Source organism: Babjeviella inositovora, assembly GCF_001661335.1.
Source record: "Babjeviella inositovora NRRL Y-12698 unplaced genomic scaffold BABINscaffold_8, whole genome shotgun sequence".
Lineage (NCBI taxonomy): Eukaryota > Fungi > Ascomycota > Pichiomycetes > Serinales > Babjeviella > Babjeviella inositovora.
The window spans coordinates 56548-72740 of record NW_017566845.1 but is presented as its reverse complement, the minus strand read 5'-3'; the positions used below and the strand labels follow the sequence as shown (position 1 = coordinate 72740).

Genomic DNA, 16193 nt, shown 5'->3' with positions numbered 1-16193 from the left:
CTATTCCAGACTAATCTCTGAACTATGCATCCGCTTTATCCTTTCAGAATTGAGGTATTAGTATTTTATCTATATGCATGGCGGTTAACTATATACATGGTTTGAGAAACGGCTTATCTAACTACAAAACTTGCGGCCTTTTCCTTGAAAACCACTTTGAGGATCTGCTTTCCCGCTAGGTACTTCTGGCCCTCTGGGGAACGCATAATCTCCTGCTGGAAGTACTCTGGGTCTCGGAAGATGTTACGCGGCGCTTCCAAACCAAATTTGCGCTTACCATTGACCACTATGGAAAATAACTGGGTCGGTGACTCCATCATCGGCTCGGCTGTCGGCCAGGTGTTGGTGAACACAGTGCTCCATGGGAAAGCGAACTCGGCAGACAACATCTCCCACGCCTCTTCCGACACGGAAGGCGTCACCGTCGACATCATCGTCACTAGCTTCCGGAATGCCGAATGAATCAAAGTTGGATGCACATTAGAGTCGATAGCCTCGTAGATGCTATTTGTCAACTTCATGTAGTCCGAAATGACCGTGTTCAACTGTAAGGTGTCTTCTAAAGAAACGGTGATGTTGGTGACGTACTTTTGCACGTTGTTGTGCAATTTGATTTCGTCCGCAGTGAGATCGCGAGTTGGCATTTCCAATGACCCGACGATATTATTGATGGCCAGTGGCAATGAGAGCACGCGACGCAACCAGCGTTCAATTCCCACAATCTTACCCTCATCCCAGTCAAGACTGAGCTCCACCGGGGCCTGGAATAAAATATGCGCTCTGATGGCATCGGCACCGTATTTCTCAATGCATGTGGCGGGGTCCACGCCGTTGAATTTTGATTTTGACATTTTTTCGAAAGAAATGCGAGGAGTCTCGCCCGTCGCCTTGATCACTGGAGCGCCCTTGACATAATCTAGCTCTTCTGGCCTAAGGAATCGGCCATTCTGGGGGTCCAGGAGGGTCTTTCCGTTAACCATCCCCTGAGTTACAAGTCGCTTGAATGGCTCACCGTTCATGTTCCCACCGTCCCACAAGCCCTTGGTTGCCAAAAACTTGGACACAAAGCGCGAGTAGAGGAGGTGGAGAATCGCGTGCTCCACACCGCCGATGTACATGTCGACCGGAACCAGTTGGGAGGCCTTGGCAAAGTCAAACGGCTGGGCAGTATTTTTCGAGTCGGTGTAACGGAAAAAGTACCACGAAGAGTCGATGAACGTGTCCATGGTGTCGGTGTCGCGCCTCGCATCGGCCCCGCAGCTCGGACATTCCACTTTGTAGAACTCCTCCATCTGCTCGAGCGGGTTGCCTTTGCCGGTGCGGTGCTTGGAATCAGGCAACAACACTGGCAACTGCTCGTCTGGAACCGGCACCGTGCCGCAAGAGGCACAGTGGATGATGGGGATCGGCGCACCCCAGTAGCGCTGTCTACTGATCAACCAGTCGCGGAGACGGTACTGCACAGCGCCGTGCCCCGCGCCCGCAGCTTCTAATGCCGTGACGGCCGCGGCACGTGCGGCATCGGCGGTCATGCCGGCGAAGGGGCCCGCATTTTCGGTAAGAATACCCTCTTTGGAAGTGTATGGTGTGCTTTCATCGGCCACCCCATTTGCAGGCTTGACGGTGCGCTTGACAGACGTTCCAGGCATATTCTGAGCCCAGAAGCCCCAGTCGCGCTCGTCGTGCGCGGGGCAGCCCATAACGGCACCCTCACCGTAGCCAGGCAAGACGTATGGTGCCACAAACACTGGGATGTTGCAGATGCGTCCATCGAGAGGATTGGTAGCCTTTAAAGACGGCAATAGGTACCCGTCCTTGATGTCTTTCGGACGGTCTTCAGCCAAAAAGCGTTGTAACTCAACGTCGTCAACCGCAAACTGTTTGGTAATCGGGTGGTCACACGATAACGCAAGGTACTGTACGCTAAATAAGGTGTCTGCTCTGGTGGTAAAGGTTTTGATATCAAACTCTTGATCGGGGGAAGTAGCGTGGAACAGGAGAGATGCCCCTGAGGACTTGCCGATCCAGTGCTTCTGCATTGTCTTGACCTTTTGCGGCCACTCATTCAATAATCCGAGGTCCTGATTGAGCTCCTTTGCGTACTTAGTGATCCCCAAGAACCACTGCTCGAGTAGCCGTTTCTCCACCACAGCCCCGGACCGCCAGGATTTGCCTTCGCTATCCACCTGTTCGTTTGCCAAGACGGTCTGGTCCACAGGGTCCCAGTTGATTTCCGCCTTTTTTCGGTATGCCAAGCCGTCCTCATACATCAATAGGAAAATCTTCTGCGTCCACTTGTAGTAGTCAGGGTTGCATGTGGCGAGCTCTGTCTCCCAGTCAAAGTCCACAAGCATCAAGTCCATCTGCTCTTTCATCTTTGCAATGTTCGTCTTTGTCCATACCGCGGGGTCGATACCCCGTTCAACTGCCGCATTTTCCGCTGGCAACCCAAACGCGTCCCACCCCATTGGATGGATCACGTTCTTCCCGTTGAGCCGGTGGAACCGTGCAAGCACGTCACTGATGGTGTATACACGCACGTGTCCCAAGTGGAGTATCCCAGAGGGGTATGGAAACATCGAGAGAGAGTAAAACTTGTCTTTCAGCACCGTAGCGAGGTGCTTCGTCGGGTGGAGGCTGCCGTCGGGTGACATCGCGCGCCATCTGGCCGCCCATTTCTTGTCTAGCTTGTTTAGTTCGATATTTCCATGAGGTTTTGTCGAGAAGAACCGTCCAAGGAGTCGAACAGGCCGGATTTGAGGGAGTAACATGGTGGGGAGAAAAGCAGAAAAGTGGAGGAGAAGTGGAGAAGGTTGAAAAAAAGTGTCTCTGCTCGTACATCATCAGACAATGTCCTGTATATAGATCCAAAGTGCGACCTCTGAATAAAGGGGAAGAATAAATATTGAGGATGGGAGAAACCATTTAATCTGGGAGAGTAAGCTAGAAATCAACCAACGTCAGATTATTATTCCTTTGATTTTTCTTGGAAATGGAGGTAAATACAACAATGGCACTCTTAGATCAGTTTTCTTTATCTGAAGGACAAATGTTGGTGTACCATCCCTACTAATTGTGGATTATCAAATGAATTTTACAATTAGGTTACTCCAACGCAAGAAAAAGAAAAAAATAATAGTGCTAGAATATATCTGGCTATAATAAATAGAAACAAATATCTTAGCGCGATACTTACAAGAAAAACCGATATCATAGGTGTACTGATGTACAATTTATCTTTATGTGGTGAAACAATAATTTCAATGCAGCAAGCTGGTGTTCCAAGGACACAGACTATCTACCCAACTGTGTACATCCCCGATACAACAATGCATAACCAATACTATCTCTGGAACCTATATTGTATGATAGGGAACCACTGGAAGTTGAAAACCAAGTGCATCCTTCTCGGTGTATATTCCACTCTCAAATTCCTATTATCGCGGCATATTTTTTTTTTCACCTTCTGTGTATAAGACTCTTGAGAGAAGTAAAGAGCAACTCAGGAACCCCATCAATCCCGTACTTATCTCCCAATCTTCTCAATACCTCTACCCGTAAGTCCTCATAGGTGATGTCTAACCACGGCACGGGGTGCATGAGAAGCTCGGATACACTCTCCAGAGTCAAGGGGCCGGCATGCCGTATCTGACACGTCTCACTCTCATCCTCAATCTCCCGAATAATTTCAGCGGTGACACTCGCAAAGGCCGGGTTATGGAAAATGTTCCCGATGCGCTTAAACACAATTGTGCGTTCATCGGGGATTTTGCTAATTTGGCTGGCAAAGCGATCTGGAAGAAAAAGACCTTTGTTAGATGTGCCTGGGATACCCTCATAGGCCTTATCACGCCAGAGCATGTTGCAGATATCCATCACGTAGGAATTATGGAGCTGTTTGAATGATTGCTTGTTTTCAAAGTTGTAGCTCTTGGTGAAGGAGATGTATCTGCAGATTTCAGAAACTACCAAGGGATGGGGCGAGAGGAGATAGGTGTATACCAATGGAGCCGGGAGTACCACCACGTCAGGATCGAGACTGGACAAAAAGGGTTTGTTATCCCGACCAATATCGATTACAAACTGGAGACATTTCAAGGACCGCACAAGAAAGTGAATATCCAGAGATGCAGCGTCGATGGTAAGATTGTGGAATGATCTGAGCGTTTGGCTGGCAATCACGGGTGATAAATTGTCGGAGCTTTGCAACAGCCAGGCCCATAGCATATTCAATACCGAACTCATAAAGGTTAGTAAATAGTCTGGATCGGATTTGCAGCGGCCAAGGTTTCCTCGCATAAACTTTGCATAAAACTCGTCCCAATGGTGTACAGGACTGGTAAGTAGCATTAAACTACTCAAGGACGTTTCCCAGAACCCCACCAACCCGGCTTTCAATACCGGGGGCTCTACCCCTCCTATCATCTTGTTGATAACCAGAAATTGCAAGGTATGGTTCGAGAGCTCGTAGATATGGATGACTTGAGTCACCATGCGCTTGAATTCAGATGGGGATATATCTTCATCGAACAACTGCAACTCCACCCAACGGTCGAGGCTTTGTAGATCGTCTGTGGTGTGGTGGATCAAATAGTACTGAAGTTTGAAGTCGTTCACAAGGATGTCAGACCGCAAATACTCAATCATCAATGCGTTCAAATTTGGAAACCGCTCGCGGCCAACCACTTCGAGGAGATCTTTGTGCGAGTGCACTTCGTTGATGAAGGTCGTCTCGTTGTCACGGAGACAATGAAGTATATTGTTGAGCGGGCCACGTCTTCGGAGCAAGATCCGCTCAAATTCTGTAACGTATGCCAAACTCTCACTCAATTTGGGGTTATTATGGACTATCGCGCCTTGGAGAGTGTTGGGGTGGCTTTCGCTGGTGTCCATTTTTAACACTCCCAACGCCTTCATCGACAATAGGTATGGGACATTCGGGAAGCGGAAAATTCTGGGGTTGATTCGATAAGCGGGGGATGAGTTACTAAAGAGCAAATGTAAGGCCTGGAAATACTCATCAAAGGGAAACCGGGCCTGGAGGTCACTGATAAACTCCACTCGCCAAGGCTTGATGTGGTGCTTGCGGGTAAAGAGGAAGATGAAGAAAGAAATATAGGGCCGAGAGTATTCAAACGTCAAGTAATTGAACATGATTCCGTATATCTTTTGGTGCAAGGTTGGGTCTTCCCAGAACGAAACAGACCCGAGGAGCCACTTCAAGAGCTTAAGCTGGAGGGTTTTGGGTACCTGGGATGGCATCCCAATAGCACCAACGACCTTCATCACTACCGCGGTGGGGATAGGATCCACACATAGCAAATAGTGTTCTGCCACATGATTTTTCGCAAAAACTGGGATCAGAGACGGTGGAAGTACAACATCGATCAAGTGGCCTAGGTCCTGACGCGAAATGCCAAACGACGGCACCAATTCGTCTAGACCCAGAAGTACTTCTCTCAATTCATCAACGTCAAGATACTCCTTATCAAGGCGAGATCCATAGATCGCCTTTACTTTTCGGGATACTGCGGAGGACATGGAGATGGGATGATAGTGAGAGGTATACAAGAACGGCTTTGTTTACTTTTGATAAAACTTTATGCCGGACAGGAGATAATCACGTGCCACGCGTTTCGTAATCTAAAACCATGTTTATTGAGCTCTGGTATTGAAATTCCACTAAAAAGGTTCTATGTATGTTGATAGTAAGTTTTTCGCAGGATGTTTGATTTATTCTTCGAGATAAGTTTCACCCCAATCAATAGGCTGGCACCGCTGACGGGTACCACGAGGCGCTTCCGTGATATCTCTGGGGATAGAGAGACAAAATGCAGGATTTATCGTGGCGCGTTTTAGAAATTTTACCTGCCGTGGCTGGTGAAGCGGCTGGTGTTATATTGCTCCCCCAGGATTACGCAGGTCACAAGGGATTGCGCTAATACTACGGGCAGGTGTACTTCAACTAATTTAGCGCTACTCCCAACAGAAGCGTTCTTAGTTCAACCCTCATCAAACAGAACAGTAGGTTAACCACCCTAAGGATTGGCCTCATAACCGCTTTTGAAAAAAAAAACACCGGACAGCTAAGCAGCCGCCATCTCCAGATACAGGTCACCCGACACGAATATCAACCCCGCTTAAAGATTAGGTCTTTAATCAGCTTGAAGGTTAAATTCGGTTTTACTCCACCTTTGAAATCAGACTGAGGATTAGCCACCGTTAGACAATACCCAGTCACAGCCAATATCGGAACCGAAAGATTCGCACTGACAAGATTTTTTTTTTCCTTCCCCAAGATTAAGACGAGCTTCCAGAATTGTTATCCACGTAACGAAACTCCAAGAAACCTTCCCCTTGACATCCGGAGTTTGTTTCTTCTATCAGACAATAGTATTCGCAAGAGTCTCCACCTGAGAAGCTTGTCTTGACAATCAGCCGGAAGCACAAGCTCTGGATTATCCTGCAATCAGCCAGAGATTACCCTCCTAGTTAGTGCCTCTACTGAGAGTGCTAAAAAGACCAGTCCGAGCGGTTACCTAGACTCAACAGGATCATTCCATAATCGAGCTGATTGTTTTGTTCCGTGAACGGGCTTCCCCTTTCTGCCCGAAGATCAACTTATCTTCTCAGAGATCACCCCCTCCAGCTTGGCTCCACAGGTTCACCCCTTTGACCCCACCATCTCGCACAGCTTAGCCCCCACAACCACAAACATGACCCCCGAACCCCCCACCCCCATTCAGCCCTGCCTCACCTCTGGCGACCATCCACTCTTTCGTGTGAAATCCTCCGCCACTCCCGTCGAAGACCTGCTTTTCCTTTTTGGCGGTTTTGACGAAGACGATGCGCTCGACTCCAACATCTACCTCCTCGATCTCACGACCGACCGCTGGACAACGCACCACGACACAGTTCCCCGTGAAGGTCACTCATCGGTGTATCACCAACCGTCCGGACAGATCATTGTGTTTGGTGGGGTACCAGACGAAGCTGTACAACGCGAACAGCTCATGTTCTACGACCTCCGTGTAAACCAGTGGGTGGCCTCTCCGTCTAGCGTACACGAGCCGCGTCAGCGCGGGCGCCATGCGGCATGCCTATCGGAGGACGGCACCAAGATGTTCATTAGCGGCGGGCTTGATGACTCACTGCGTCCGTACGACGACTTGTACTGCTTCGACCTCGCGACGCGGCTCTGGCTGACCACAGGCCCACGTACGTTTATCTCACGCTTTGACCACTTTATGACGTGTATGGGAAACAAGATTTACTCCTTCGGTGGCCTTAACAGCGACATGAACCACGTCAACGCGGTCATCAGCTGGTTCGACCTTGAAACCAATACCACAGGCGAGATCCGCATTCAGAAGGACAGTATGGCCGGCGATCACGTGTACCTCCTGTCAACCCCTGAGGTGGTTCTTGACGCGGTGATTCCGCTCTGGACCGCGGGCGAACACCCCGAGCCGTGCATCGGCTGCTACGATCTATCGCGCCTTCGCTACAACGTGCTCCTCCTGGGTGCCTTCACCCCGTTGAAGGACTTTCGTTGGCGCCACGTGTTCCGTCATGGTGAGACCCTCTGTTTGCTCGGTTACCCCTTGGTTGATACTGAGACTGATGCCCGTCTCTCGCACATCATCCGCCTCAGCTTGTGCGACTTGGGCATGCGCTACCCGTCATTTGAGGAACCAGACCTCACGCTTGCGTCTGACTTCACCCAGTTCTTTGATGATGCCCAGTGGACCGACTTTGAGATCACGGCAATGGCGAATGATAGAGTGTCCGCACCGATCCGCGCGCACCGCGCAATCTTGCTCGCGCGCTGGCCGCACTTCCGCCGCGTGATGGCCAGTGGTATGCTGGAGGCTAACACTGGCATGTTGCATGTCCCGGAACCTGTCGAATGGGTCCATGGTCTCGTGCGGTACCTCTACACGAACCACATCGGGTCGGAGGACCTGGTGGATGTCATTTCCGGAATCTTGGTACTTGCCAATGTCTATGCCCTCGACCACCTCCGCTCCTTGTGTCTCGCCAAGATGTACGACTACACGTACTCGTCGCGCTTCACGTTCGATGACTACGTGCAGCTCTGGGAGCGTGCCAGCTTGTCAAACGAGCTTATCTTAAAGCACAACGTACTCCAGGTGATTCAGCTTAACTGGGGCAAAGTAGTGCGTTGTGCAGCGTTTGCCCACCTTGCGCGCGAGCTGCTTCTCGAGTTGACCCTTGAAGCGTCCGGCCACGAGTCGGTCATTCTTTCCGCGTCGCACACCTTGTTGGAGAAGCAAGGTATCACCAAAATGTCCAGCACCTTGGCGTTCACGAGTGACGTCCCCATGGAGCCTGTTACCAGAAGGATGATAGATACAGTGCACATTCCTGAGCAATTGCTGGAGCCAATTCAGTTTTCTAGCCCATCCAGGTCGCCGTCTGCGGAAATCACGTATCTCACCCCGGTGCAGCGGATGGACGTGGGTCGGGCGTCGCCGTTGAGCTCGGCTTCGTCGTTTCTCCACTAGCAATGGCGAAAGTACTGCGAGCGCCGTAGATGGCAGAATGTATACGTATATTGATCATTACCTAACCTCAGGTCGCAAATTGGGACCTAAAAATAGTACGCGTCTATATAAGAAGTCAGAATTCAAACACGTGTGTCAAGAATATAAACCATAATCGCTAAAAGGTCTATTTCTCTCTCTCTTCTTTCCAATATCCCAAGTCTACAGCTTCAATTAATTTACTATCACTTCGAAGAACCCAATACTTGGTTCTTTTATACATAGCATTTACCATAACTCTAGTTTCTCTGAATTCATCAAGACCCGGTCCTTCTGACCCAATCTTGCCACGTGATTATACTCTCCCCTACAACATCGCGAAAGTCGCACAGCTCGCAAGATCCGGCGAAAAACAATGAGCAACATATCTCGGCAGAGCCACTAATACCACCCATTCATCCAATCTATCTTCGCATTATAATGGGAAAACAGTTCATTACTACGCAGGCGCCTGGCGGCGCGCACAAGTCCGACGTGCTCGGAATAGCGCTCACCCAAAAGCACACCTTCTCGGTCTCATCCGACGGGTACTTGAAGGCCTGGGCCAACAACATCAACGAAACGGCAAATCCAATGGAAAATGTGCAGGCGTACTTTGTGGACGCACTTGGATTACACCATGTAGCGGTTTACGAGAACATTATCCAGGGCGAGACGATTTGTTTGGTGGCGGTGGTGGCGTTCAGCGGCCAGTGCTACTTTTACAAATCCACGGGCGGTACGTTTTCGCCAGTAGATTTGCTCGGAAAATCTGGAAACTTCTGGGCACCGTATTTTTTCAAAGACCCCCATGGTAAGCAGGACGTGTTTGGTCTTACGTGCTCGAACGGCGCTACCAACTTGTACCACTTGGTCATCGAGACGCCAGAGATCACACACGGCAGTGCGAGCGCCATCGTGCTGTCTACCGTCTCGTTGGATCAGTACGGGACGATCCTGGCAGGAATTCCGCCGTCTTTCCCCACGTGCTTAGCCATCACCTCTGACTTAGTTGCGGTGGGCTACCAATCCGGTTTGGTCACCATGAACAGCAGCGACACCCTCAAGCCCATCTACAGCTTTACCGCGCCGAGCCAGGCGTCCACCGTGAGGTCACTCAAGTTCCAGCCCAGCTTCGAACATGAGAGCAAAGTCTTGGCTGTGGCTAGAGATGCCACCTCTGCTGGTACCATAACGTTATACGACACCAAATACGGTGAGATTGTGGGGACATTGACACAGCCGACCCACAGCACCTCACTGACCATTGCAGCTGTCGCACACGATGGCTGGATCTTTGAGATTGATTTTAACGAGGATGGTAGCTTCCTTGCCAGTGGTGGCTTTGACGCCAAGGTGCGTGTCTGGAACATGGAGTCCCGTGAAAGAGAGGCCACGTTGGTTTTATCACCGAGCGATCTTGACTACACCGAGGCAATTGAGGCCGACGAAAGTGACCGTAGTGCCGTTAGCTGTGTCAAATTCATCGGCAAGGGCGTTCGGGGTGGTATTTTAGGCGGCGACAGTAACGAGGGATTGGTTGCAGGGTCGTTTGACAAGGGAATTAGGTGGTTTAGAGAAGCCGGTGGGGTGTAAGTAGCGTTAGTGTGTATTAAGATTCCTTGGATGTATGTTAGGCGAAAACGGTAAGGGTCGGCCTGGTACTAAAGCAGGTTGGTGCTGCTACAGGTCTAGACCCTGAATAAAAACAATTGGTCATTTTATGAACCTTCTGTGGGTGACGATTAGCTCTAAACAACAGAATACTGACGCAACTCCAGTTGCAAATATAAATTTTATGTTTAGACACTCGGTCTATAACAATTGTGGAGCCTGTGCGAATCCTGTTTTGTGACTAGTCCGAAAATCGTTGTGTGCAATGTTAAAATCCTACACTTCATACCGTCTGGTGCATTTAATAGACCGCAAGGCTAGGATACTTGAAATTCTCGGACTACCTCCCTTTATATCTCGGAGAGAGGTCATTCTTATACTTAGATTCCTTAACCTTCGAATATTTCTGCAGTGCAATTACCTCTTTGACTAAGCAAATGTTAACATGATATTAGTGCAGTGAATACAATCCCAGGAAACTCTAACCAGTTATGAACGACGATGAAAGCGAAAAGCTCCCATATAACCGTCAAATATATAGTACAGATAGCGCCAAAAACGAAGAGTGATGGATATTAATGCGATTGGGTGACTCACGGACGCCTTGTTAAGGTGACTGGCAAACCGACCGTGTCTTCTGGTGACAATAGGATGGGTTCAATAACTATATTGGATAGTTTCGGCGTCTCAATGGGATATGAAGCCGTACTCAACTCGCAATACTCTAAGCATCGGGGTTCGGAGTGATGAGCTCTTGGATCTCCTCATTTAGACCATGCACTTCAAAAATAAACTTCACAAAGTACTCCAACCAGCACTTCAACTGCCACCATTGGGTGACGGGTACGTCGGTCGGGGGGTCAACCGGGGTAGGGGTAGTGGAGTTTCCCAGTGAAAGCGGCTCGTCACCCACAACGCTCTGAAAGACGTTGTCGCTCAAGTGCTGGATGATGAGGAGGACCGAATTGATCTTTAATCGGTCCGCGTCATCCGCCTCGACACCACAAAGAGCCGGAAGAGAGTCGATGAACTGGGCAAACTTGAGAGTATAACTGCGGATATTAATGCGGCTTGCCGAGTAGATATGCAGGGTCCCAACACCCACAGGTAATTCACTACTCGCGTCGTCATCCGGTAACTTGCGCAAAAACCGCGGTACGAGACTCCGCAAAATGTAGTCAATATTTGCAACCACGCCCTCCTTGGAAAACAAGTCGCGAGATTCGGGTGGCGCGTACGTAAGTGACAGCAGCAAAAATTCGTTCCGGTTTAGGAAAAATTCTACGTCATCCGTTGTGGAAAAGAGCGAATAAACCGGGTCAGAAGCCTGTGACAGCCTCGTGCCCAAAATCAGACGGAGCCATGTGCGATACATTCCTGTCAGGACCGCAGGCAGCGTGACAAAGGAGTCGGAAACCCCCACGGCAAGGTGGTGGCACTTGTGGAGCTGCGATAAGCAGCTGGAGAACTTGTAGGCGTTGGTGAGCCGCGAACGGTTGATCTTTTTGAAGGAGTTGTCTTTCGGGAACACCTCAAGGAGCTTCGCCTTGAAGAGCTTAAAGTAGTTGAGCACGAGAAAGTCAAACGAGGGGGAGACAGGGTATTTGGTGAGGGTTTGCGATGAAGCAGAAGTTTGGCGCTGCGGCGAGACAGGGGGCTGCGGTTCCTCCTCCTGGCAATATGCAAGAACGCTACAATACACCAAAACATCCTGATAGCAGCAAAGATCGATCAAGTTGACCCTTGCCTCATCACGCTGCTCATAGTACGTCATACTCGCCGTTAGGAGCGCGATAATCGCGTTCTGGCATTCCACCATAGCGTCCGCACGGGTACTCGCGAGCAAGCGGTCTCTGAAGGCGAGAATATGGGTCTGGATGGCGGTGTGGTTGCGCGGAAAGACGCTGTACGGGTTCAGAGGTCGGAATATCGCCGTAAGAAGCTTCACAGGCTCGGTCTGGCCGCTGAAAATCGAGTTAAGTGGGAGGTCTGGCCTGATGAAGGAAAGGTAGGGGGAATTAGGAAGATTGTGCAAGTCGGTTCGGTCCTCAAGGTTTACGTGTAGCGCGGCAGGGTATACAAGCTCGCCTGGAGCCGCTGCATCGATGCTCACATAGGAAGTGCCTGCGTTGAGGCTACCAACGGAGGTTCGGGCGAGACTGCTCGTACTTTCAAATGAGTTTCCGTCAGTATTTCGTTTGCGCTCCATGAACTCCTCCTCGTAATTATCGTCGTCATACTGGTCACAGAGTTCGTTGACCCAGTCGCAGATTTGGATACCCATGTAATGGTATTTTGAGTTACCACGCACTCCCAACCGTTTTGTGGAGATGGTGGGCCAGATGAGCTTGATCAACTTGCCCATCGCCGACACCCCGAGTGGTTTGACCTCATTCTGGAAGCAAAGTAAGTCGTATGCCTTGAAGATGAGCGAGCGCGGCGTAGCCGTCTCGTGTGTTCCCGGAAACGAAAAAGAGGCAGAGGTCGAGCCAGGGTCGCTATAGACGTTATTAGTCTCATACTGGGATAGAGGCAGTGGCAGTGGAAAATAGTGACCTCCAGGCACCCTGGTCTCCTCGGGCAAGTATGCGGTGTCGAGCAAGCAGCGGATGCTGAATACCAACCGGTAGCGGTCCGTATTCTCCTTCAATTGCTTCAAGTTGCGGTTGATCAACTTGTTGTTTTTGGCATACTTCTGGTGGATCTCGTCCTGCCGAAGTTTGATACCCGTGGCGGTGATACCCAAGGTTTCAGCGAGGAGCGGAATGGAGACCATGTTGGCCTTGGATTGCTGGGCCTCGAGAAGTACTTCGTAGGAGGCATCAGACATGTCTGAAGGAAGGTTGAAGGAGACGGAGGAGGCGTTGCGGGTGTGGCCGCGACGGCCAGGAATGGCGGGGCTAGGGCTAGCGGCTAGGCTAGAGCTAGGAACGAGGCTGGGGTCAGAGGTGAGGCTGGGAGCAGCAGCAAGGCCAGCGACGAGATGCTGCTGATACGCCGCGACATCGTACACGTTTTGCACCACGGGCCCGGTTCCGCGCTGAGGCGAGGCCATGGCTCTAGCTCCCTCGAGGCGAATCCGGTCCAAATGGGTCGAAATCGACGCGTTCGCGTTCTGGCTTTTATGGCGTGGCGTAAAGTCTGGCGGCGGTACTGCATCACGGATGGTCCGCGAGCGCTTCCGTGCGTGACCACGACCGGGCGTCACCGGGGCTCTGTAGCTCGGTGCTTCTTGGGGCCGTAAAGGAGATTCCAGGAGTTGGGGTAGAATTTGGAATGATGGCTGTAATTGATGGGGTGGAATTTGGAATGGTGGCTGTAAGTGCTGGGGCAGGATCTGGGAGTTCTGATGGGGCAGAAGGTAGGGGTACCCGTACTGCGGGGTCGTGACGTACGCTACGTTGGGGTCTGGGTAGTAGAGGTTCTGAATCACGGAACCATCGGGGGCGATCTGGGGGAGGGCAAATTGGGAACTGCCTGGCGGTCGCACGGGGAAGTATTCGGGGTCGTAGTTATAGCCCGGCGGTAGGTTTTCTTGCTGTGAGGGCTCGTACGGACCGTAGGCATTCTGATAGGGAGAGTCCTGGTTCCCATTAGACATGCTTCACGGGGGTATGGGTACCGAGGAACAGGGATATTGGTAGGATGGTAATATATGCAAGAACTTGCACTGAAGACTCGTAGTGGTACTCGCAGGGGTATGTTTGGGTGCAGTGGCGGCTCGCAGCGGTATGCGTAGTAAGGTGACAAGACTCACGGTGGTGGAGACTCAAGCCTGAGATGAGGTACGTGGCGGATGGATCCGGGTCAGACGCGTATTTGGCCTGATTCTATTGACTGGTCGGGTATACTAGAGGCAGTCCCGAAATATACCAGGCGTAAAGTGAATATACACGTAAAGATCAAAGGTGATGTGTTGCGGCTGCGTGGAATCCTGTTGCTAGGCTGGAGCGGAAGGGTGGTGCAAGGAACGGAAGATCTACGGAGGAATACAGTTTGCGTGCGGGAGACAGACGTAGGAGTAGGGGAAGATCTGCGGGCAGGAAACAGTTTACTATTGGGAGTGGATGATCTGAAGTAAGACACCTAAGTGATCACTGGAGATGTGTATGGAGGGCTGTAGCGATCGATGGGCCCGATTATGTTCGCGAAGTCGAGGTGGTGCGGTGAAGTGGAGAATGGGCTAGAGTTCTGGTCGCGCAGAGGGCAGGACATATATGACGGTCAGAGCCTATGGAATACTACTTGATTATATATCCACAGCAATAGCTCACCTGGGATCTAGATCAATATTTTCTTACATATCACGTCCATCATTCCTGTCAGGGACGCAAATTTCGTCAGAGAGCTCTCAATCTATATTTAGGAGACACGCATACGCGGTGCTGCCGAAGTTTGAGATTTGCGGTATGCAGATCAAGCACGGATAAACGAGCGAGGTGCAACTCTATCAGCATTAGGCTCGACCATGTGATTGGCCTGCACGGCCTCTAGAATGTTTACCATTCCAGGGAACATTGTGTTTATATTTTTATACTACGTGCAGGGCAGATACGTCCGTTTGAGCCGACCCCGGTATGTGTCAGAACTGGACGATCTGTCTTTAGAGGTGTTTGGAAGGGGCGGTGTAGGAGACATGCGCAAACATACGTGCGGCAGCAAGCTGGGGCGCCGCACTTAAACTCTGATCTCTCAGATCGATCGCACACCACGGGCCCCTTGTAACAACCTCCCGCAAAAGGTGTAGTAACTCTGGCATTCCTGCTTGCTACTGGTATGGATAGGAGTTTTTTGAGGCGTCTCTAGAAAGCTCCGCGAGTTTGACTTTCGTGCGTTGGCCTATCTAGCGTAGGCTTGGTTGTATGTTTTGTTTTGATCATCCGGTACATACATGCGCCTGGTTTTCAAATCTAGAGGCAGAATTCTTCCTTCTGCCTCGAGTAAGACGTGCATGAAACACACTACATACACTTGATCGAGCACATCGCTGCAGCCATACATTCACTTCCAGGTCATTGATGCATCAAGCTAGATCACGCACGCGTGCGTCCATCTGTACCGAAAGCCTGATCACCAAGCTGGAAATATGATGTCCAGAGCAAAAGGCAGTATTGTCTTCAGATCATATAAAACAACGGAGATTCCAGTGACTGGGGTTGACTTACAGCCTAAATGCAGCTCGTCCCGTTTCGGTAAAAGAGCTAAAGCACATCCCTGTCACCGACTGATCGGACTCATACTTTGCACTCCACTCATTTGGATCATAATATTTTTAGTTATAACTAGAACCGCCTCTAGAGTACTCCTCTCTTGAAATCTGATAAAGGGTAATACATAAAGCGAGATACTTCTCCGAGACTCCAGTTGTACGCCAAAGTCTTATCCATATATCTATCAATGGTTTTTTGTAAGTTACATTAGGGAATGGAATCTCGCGTTTGAGGTAACACTGCATAGTTTCCACTTACCTCGCTCTGGGTGTATATAAGCAGTGCAGAGTTAAAGCCGTTATGCAAGAGAACCCTCAGATTCTCATTAATCTCACAAACCCCACGTAAATGTCGGGCTTGGGGATCATACCTGGTCGAGCTCTAAGTCACTGTTGTATCAAGATCTATACCTGTGCAACAACGGTAAAATCAAGTGATTAGTGTGAATCTTGAATGGCCACTGGTTTTTGTGGCAAAATTGTGGGGGAATATTTCGAAACTGGTGAGATTCGCTCTTACCCTTTAGTCTCGGAAGGTATAATTTGTTTAGCAAGCTTAAATAGGTTTATATGCAAGCTCCTCCAACGTATTTTAGAATAAGTTACGGTGTCTGTCTCCTCTCTATCCATTGAGTAAAAGCACTTTAAAAAAAATCTATCCAGGACTGTCTTGTATAATCATTTTTCGATGAATAACAGCTTAGGGTAGTTGCACGAATATATTGTCAAACAACCGTACCCTTACGGTTGATTTTATTTCCAATATCTTTACCAAATACCACTCCCCGCTCATAACAGAATATTATTGTTTATTAAAGGTATAT

General features: G+C 49.9%; 7 protein-coding genes across 7 annotated transcripts; 3 read left to right on the top strand and 4 right to left on the bottom strand.

Annotated features, from left to right (window-relative positions):
- Positions 1-36: 36 nt before the first annotated feature.
- Positions 37-2717, bottom strand: NAM2 (leucine--tRNA ligase). Its single transcript, XM_019129150.1, has one exon. It carries the CDS (start codon positions 2652-2654, stop codon positions 114-116), a length of 2541 nt encoding a protein of 846 aa, XP_018984298.1. The 5' UTR covers positions 2655-2717; the 3' UTR covers positions 37-113.
- A 488-nt stretch (positions 2718-3205) lies between these two features.
- On the bottom strand, positions 3206-5543 carry BABINDRAFT_162054 (uncharacterized protein; the record flags this gene model as incomplete). Its single annotated transcript, XM_019129149.1, has 1 exon — positions 3206-5543. A coding segment is annotated over one exon (2084 nt), but the record flags the coding sequence as incomplete, so codon positions are not given.
- Positions 5544-6716: 1173 nt separating this feature from the next.
- BABINDRAFT_167520 (uncharacterized protein) lies at positions 6717-8528 on the top strand (the record flags this gene model as incomplete). The annotated part of the gene is made up of 1 exon (XM_019130520.1): positions 6717-8528. One exon carries the CDS (start codon positions 6717-6719, stop codon positions 8526-8528), a length of 1812 nt encoding a protein of 603 aa, XP_018984296.1.
- Positions 8529-8916: 388 nt separating this feature from the next.
- Positions 8917-10556, top strand: SKI8 (SKI complex subunit WD repeat protein). The gene has a single exon (XM_019129148.1). The coding sequence runs from the start codon at positions 8988-8990 to the stop codon at positions 10140-10142; it is 1155 nt and encodes a 384-aa protein (XP_018984295.1). The 5' UTR covers positions 8917-8987; the 3' UTR covers positions 10143-10556.
- A 60-nt stretch (positions 10557-10616) lies between these two features.
- Positions 10617-14006, bottom strand: BABINDRAFT_162051 (uncharacterized protein). The gene has a single exon (XM_019129147.1). The coding sequence runs from the start codon at positions 13759-13761 to the stop codon at positions 10885-10887; it is 2877 nt and encodes a 958-aa protein (XP_018984294.1). The 5' UTR covers positions 13762-14006; the 3' UTR covers positions 10617-10884.
- Positions 13859-14370, top strand: BABINDRAFT_146274 (uncharacterized protein). The gene has a single exon (XM_019127181.1). The coding sequence runs from the start codon at positions 13957-13959 to the stop codon at positions 14239-14241; it is 285 nt and encodes a 94-aa protein (XP_018984293.1). The 5' UTR covers positions 13859-13956; the 3' UTR covers positions 14242-14370.
- Positions 14371-14576: 206 nt separating this feature from the next.
- On the bottom strand, positions 14577-15999 carry BABINDRAFT_167517 (uncharacterized protein; the record flags this gene model as incomplete). The annotated part of the gene is made up of 7 exons (XM_019130519.1): positions 14577-14650; positions 14811-14928; positions 15052-15121; positions 15326-15411; positions 15629-15634; positions 15741-15759; positions 15890-15999. 7 exons carry the CDS (start codon positions 15997-15999, stop codon positions 14577-14579), a joined length of 483 nt encoding a protein of 160 aa, XP_018984292.1.
- Positions 16000-16193: the final 194 nt, after the last annotated feature.

Bases quoted from the DNA above. Each gene is read 5' to 3' on its own strand.
- BABINDRAFT_162051 (XM_019129147.1), bottom strand. From the start codon at position 13,761: ATGTCTAATGGGAACCAGGACTCTCCCTATCAGAATGCCTACGGTCCG.
- BABINDRAFT_146274 (XM_019127181.1), top strand. From the start codon at position 13,957: ATGGATCCGGGTCAGACGCGTATTTGGCCTGATTCTATTGACTGGTCG.
- NAM2 (XM_019129150.1), bottom strand. From the start codon at position 2,654: ATGTCACCCGACGGCAGCCTCCACCCGACGAAGCACCTCGCTACGGTG.
- SKI8 (XM_019129148.1), top strand. From the start codon at position 8,988: ATGGGAAAACAGTTCATTACTACGCAGGCGCCTGGCGGCGCGCACAAG.